General features: G+C 51.3%; 1 protein-coding gene across 1 annotated transcript; it reads left to right on the top strand.

Moving 5' to 3' along the window:
- Positions 1 to 246: 246 nt before the first annotated feature.
- LOC116464436 (UPF0488 protein C8orf33-like) lies at positions 247 to 3849 on the top strand. The gene is made up of 5 exons (XM_032147695.2): positions 247 to 328; positions 418 to 729; positions 894 to 978; positions 1129 to 1275; positions 1850 to 3849. Exons 1-5 carry the CDS (start codon positions 323 to 325, stop codon positions 1987 to 1989), a joined length of 690 nt encoding a protein of 229 aa, XP_032003586.1. The 5' UTR covers positions 247 to 322; the 3' UTR covers positions 1990 to 3849.
- The last annotated feature ends 1103 nt before the right edge of the window (positions 3850 to 4952 follow it).

Raw genomic sequence — 4952 nt, 5'->3', positions numbered from 1 at the left:
GGGCACGTTGTCAGTGCCCGCAAGCACTCGCTCACAAGGGTCCTTCCGAGACCCCCCTTCAGCCTCTTCCCGGAACCCCCAGGCCCCGCCCCAGCCCCGTCTCAGCTTCGCCCCAGCCCCGTCCCAGATTCGCCCCAGCCCCGTCCAGCCCCGTCCCAGCTTTGCCTCGCCCCAGCTTCATCCCGCCCCAGCCACGCCCCGCCCTCGCCCCGCCCTCCACCGCCCGCGCCCGGCGGAACCTAGCGTCGCAGGCGCGTTCCTGGAGAACGGAATTCGGCGTCGGACTCCGCGCCCCGCATAGTTCCGGTGGCGACTGCGGCGAATGGCGGTGAGCGGTGTGGAGAAGACGCGCGGGTGGCTGGGCCTTGCACTGTTGGCGACTCTCGGTGACCCTCGTGCTACCCCCCCTTTCTTCAGGCCCTAGGACATCTTGCTGGGGAGGCAGCGGCGGCCCCAGGCCCGGGTACTCCCTGCGCGTCCCGCAGACACCGGCTTCCCGACCAGGTTTCCAGCGCCCGGAATCCTTCCACTGTCTGTCTCTACCCAGGGCAACCTACGTGCAGTAACGCTGACTCCAGAGCGCACCCATTAGGCGATGAAGGCGGCGCAGCGTCGAAAAAACAAAAGAATAAGAAGAAAACCCGGAACAGGGCCTCTGTGGCAAATGGAGGCGAGAAGGCCTCAGAGAAACCCGCCCTAGAAGAAGTTCCCTTAAGCGCTGAGGCCCAGGCAAGGGCGGGCTTCAGTTGGGAGGGGTGTAATCCACGGGCGCGAATCCACGGGCACGTGTGATCTGGGGTCCGCGGAGTTAAGGCGGGGAGGGGGATGGGATGGGGCCAGGGGCTATGGTTTCCCAGTGCCCTCTCACAGCGGCTTCCCCAAATCCATCACAGGCACAACAGTTGGCCCAGGAATTGGCTTGGTGTGTGGAGCAACTGGAGCTGGGCCTCAAGAGGCAGAAACCCACCCCGAAACAGAGTAAGGGACCCTTCTATAGAGTTGGGGGACGTGAACAGTGGCACTGCCTGGCCTGCAGGTGCTGGCAGACTATGGAGTTGTTGCCTTTGCGGTGGGGTGGTAGGCGGTCAGTAATAGAGGTGTTCACTAGTCCTTTATTTTTATTCGCAGAAGAGCAGGCTATTGGAGCAATTCGAACCCTGCGTAGCAAAAGAACGCCCCTGCCTCGGAAGAGGCAGCTGATGCACTCCTTGTTTGGAGACTATAGGGCTCAGATGGAAGCCGAATGGCGTGAGGCCCTGCGGGCTCTCAGAGCTGGTGAGGAGCTAGCCACTGGTTGATTCAGGAAGGCCTAATTTAAGGAGGAAGTGTGTAGGGGGTGAAAGGAAGAAGGCCCAGAGCAACAAGCCTGGTGGGGGAAGGAGATGGGCTCAGGGAAGCCTGAGGGAGCAGGGAATCAGAAAGCGTGGACCTGTCTCTCCTGTTCCCAGGACAACCTGGGAAGTAGCAGGGAGGTCCTGAGAGGAGTGGGAAAGAGCATGGTCCTATGTTGGTCCTATTCCTGGGCTGGGGAAAGCTGCCTCATGTCTTTGTGTCTTGGCTTTCTCTACTAGCAATGAAGGCATATCCCATAACAGTTTGAGTGCAATTCCTGGGGCCAGATCAGCTAGGTTCAAATCCTGGATCTACCACATAGTAGTACTAACACATTTTGCAAACTACTGAACCTCTCTAAATGGGGGATGATAGTAATATCAACCTTACAAATTTGAGGAATTAATCAGTTAATTAATGCAAAGTGGTTAGAATTCTATGGGCAAACATAACTGTACAGGTAATTTTAGCTGTTATTATTCAGTTCTGACATATGCTGCTTCTCTCCCCCTGATAGCTGCTTATTCAGCCCAGGTGGAACCTGTAGATGGAGCCACCAGAAAGAAAAGCCGAAGGGTCTGCAGGCCTCGCCCTATGTGGAGAGCCAAAGCCACTCTGGACGTTCCTGATGAAGAGTTTAGGTTCAATTTCTTTTAGCTTCTCCCCCAACCTGAAACAATCCCCCTACCTTGGGGTGGTATAGGGGTTTGTTTTGAGTGCAGAGTGTTTCCAGGACTTCTGTTGTCAGAGAACCCTGGAGTTGGTCTGTCTCTGGCTGGTCCAAGGATTTGTAGCTGTTGTGAAGGTGTGAGACCATCAGATAGGCAAAAGACCCCATTCGTTTTCTGATGAAATGTTCTCTTTCAGAAGAGAGAGAGAGGTACATTTAGAAATTATGCTATAAATTGAAGTGAGTGTTCAAAGTATTGTAGAAAGAATATTGTACTCAGTCTTTAGGATTAGATTAAGTGGCTGTTGGTAACAAAGATTAGTGGAGAAGCTATATAGTCGTACACTGGTTTTTGCTTTTGAAAGGAATCCCTGTCAAATGGTTTGGTGCTTAATGCTGTTTTGTCACATTGCCCTAATCTCTATTTTTGATAAAATTGGATAAGGAGTGGAAGAGTGTGCTGACCACCTGTGTTAGAGGAAGTATAGAAGATGCAGGGGTCTGGTATCCCTGGGTCCAGTCCCTTGCCTGGTACCTTTGTCCATGTTGCCTTCATTCCTGAGCAGGTGTCATCCTCAGGGAACCAGCATGGCACCTACCAGGCCAGGCTCTGTTCTTAGAAGCAAGGAGCTTCTTGCCCTAACAGTTCTGGCCTGAGATCTGGATTGAGCCTCGGCAGACTTCTTGTGTAAATGTTGGCCATGTCAGTCTCAGGCCCTCTGTTCTATAGAATGGGGAATCTCCAGGTGACCTAATCCTCATTGGTGGCTTGATGTTTGCTGGTGTCTTCCAAACTCAGTTCCCAGACTAGATTGATACCTGGAGCCCGGCTGCCTACTCAGCATTTCCACTTGGGTGCTTCATAGGCATTTCAAACCTGATGTGTTTAAAACACTTGATTAGGCTTTGGTTTCCGTTTGGCTTCTGCTTTTCAGTGAATGGCACGACTGCCTGTGTGGGCAGCAAGCCACCCAGGTGCCAAGGCAAGAGACCGAGGGCATGAGCTGTTCCAGTATAATAAAATAAGAAGAGTTATACTAGATCTAGATCATAGACATGATTATATATGGGTATCATTAATCATTAGTTTGTAGCAGTTACTCTTTATTCCAACATAATAATACCTTACAATCATAACCTAGGAAAAACCAGGCCATACAGAGATAGGAGCTGAGGGGACATAGTGAGAAGTGGCCAGAAGACAAGAGTGTGAGCCTTCTCTTATGCCTGGACAGGGCCGCCAGAGGGCATCTTGGTCTAGCAGTAACACCAGTGTCTGGGAAGATGCCTGTTGCCAAGTAGACCATGGTCTAGCGGTAGTGTCACTGTCAAGGAAAAACACCCGCTACTTAGCAGACTGGGAAAAGGAGTCTCCCTTTCCCTGGGGGAGTTTAGAGAAGACTACTCCTCCATCTCTTGTGGAGGGCCTGACATCAGTCAGGCCAGCCCGCAGTTATCTGGAGGCCTAAGTGTCTCCCTGTGATGCTGTGCTTCAGTGGTCACACTCCTAGTCCGCTTTCATGTTCCATCCTGTATACCTGCCTCTGCCTTTTAGATAGCAGGAGCAAATTAGTGAAAGTACTAAAAGTCTCTGATATGCAGAAATAATGGCATAAGCTGTCTCTCTCTTTCCTCTCTCTACCACGGCTGCCAGGCAGGGAAGGGCCCCCGTCCAGTGGACACGTGACCCACGTGACCTTACCTATCATTGGAGATGGTTCACACTCTTTACCCTGCCCCTTTGTCTTATATCCAATAAATATCAGTGCAGCCTGGCATTCGGGGCCACTACTGGTCTCCACGTCTTGGTGGTAGTGGTCCCCCGGGCCCTGGTGTCTTTTCTTTTATCTCTTTGTCTTGTGTCTTTATTTCTACAATCTCTCATCTCCGCACATGGGGAGAAAACCCACCGACCCTGTGGGGCTGGACCCTACATCTGGCGCTCTGATGTGGGGCTCTCCATCGCTGTGTGAAGTTGCACCCTGAGTGCGGGATTCAGCGGAGGATTTAAATGAGAGATTCCTGAGGATTGCTGTTAGTAAGCTTGGTGGTAAGCGTGAGCACTCAGAGTATTCTGGGGACACCATGGTATAAGCCAGTACTAAGTACTCGGCTTATTTAAATTTTATAAAAACTCTTAAGGAGGGGTTTAATTTTCTACTGAAAAGTTAGTTGAACTATTTGCAGTTGTAAATCTTATTTGCCCTTGTTTTCTGACTGAGGGAACTTTAGAACTTAAAGATAGGCCAACAATTCAAAATTGCTCATAAAGGGGGACATTTTATTCCACCCACCATTTGGTCAATCTGGGCTTTGGTTCGCTCTGTCCTAGACTCCTTACAGACTCAGGAGGACAACATGGAGACTGATCCCTCTTTCCTCTCCCTGAGGAGGTCGAAGATTTCTCAGTTCTCTTTCCCCTGAGGATACTGCACAAATTGAGACCATAATTTCACAGGTGGACTTCCACTCTGACATGCCTGTGGCGCCACCACCTACGCAAGAGGTTACAGCACCCCCGTTGTCGCTTTATGATCTTTTAACTGACCTGAATGAACTTATTTCCCCCAACCAGCAAAACTCAGCTGAAACATACCAACAGCCATTGGTCCTGGACCCTCCTGCCTCTCCTCATCCTCTCAACGCTGCTGCCCTGCAGACAGAATATGAGATCAGGCAGCGTGAAAACGAGGCTATAAATTGTTTCCATGCAGCCCGGTACAGAGGCTCTGATATCTGAAGAGCCCAGAGAGGAGGCTTTCAATTCTCAGCCTGGTAATGAGGCCCTCAACACTATCCCTCCACAGCCTGGTTTTCTCATGCTTGGTCCTTTTCCGCCTAATCAGGCTCAGTTAGAGTAACAGGCTCCCTTGAGGCCTGGTTCCTTTCCTCCTAATCAGACTTGGCTACAGTCACAGGCTGCCTTGAAGCCTGGTTGCTTTCCTCCTAA

This window comes from Hylobates moloch, unplaced genomic scaffold (assembly GCF_009828535.3).
Source record: "Hylobates moloch isolate HMO894 unplaced genomic scaffold, HMol_V3 SCAFFOLD_662, whole genome shotgun sequence".
NCBI classification, from domain to species: Eukaryota; Metazoa; Chordata; class Mammalia; order Primates; family Hylobatidae; genus Hylobates; species Hylobates moloch.
Note: the sequence above shows the minus strand (reverse complement) of the source record. Positions and strands in the feature narration are given on the sequence as shown.

Coding starts and splice junctions, on each gene's coding strand:
- LOC116464436 (XM_032147695.2), top strand. Junction 730..893: donor CCTTAAGCGCTGAGGCCCAG/GCAAGGGCGGGC, acceptor AATCCATCACAG/GCACAACAGTTGGCCCAGGA. Junction 979..1,128: donor GAAACCCACCCCGAAACAGA/GTAAGGGACCCT, acceptor TTTTATTCGCAG/AAGAGCAGGCTATTGGAGCA.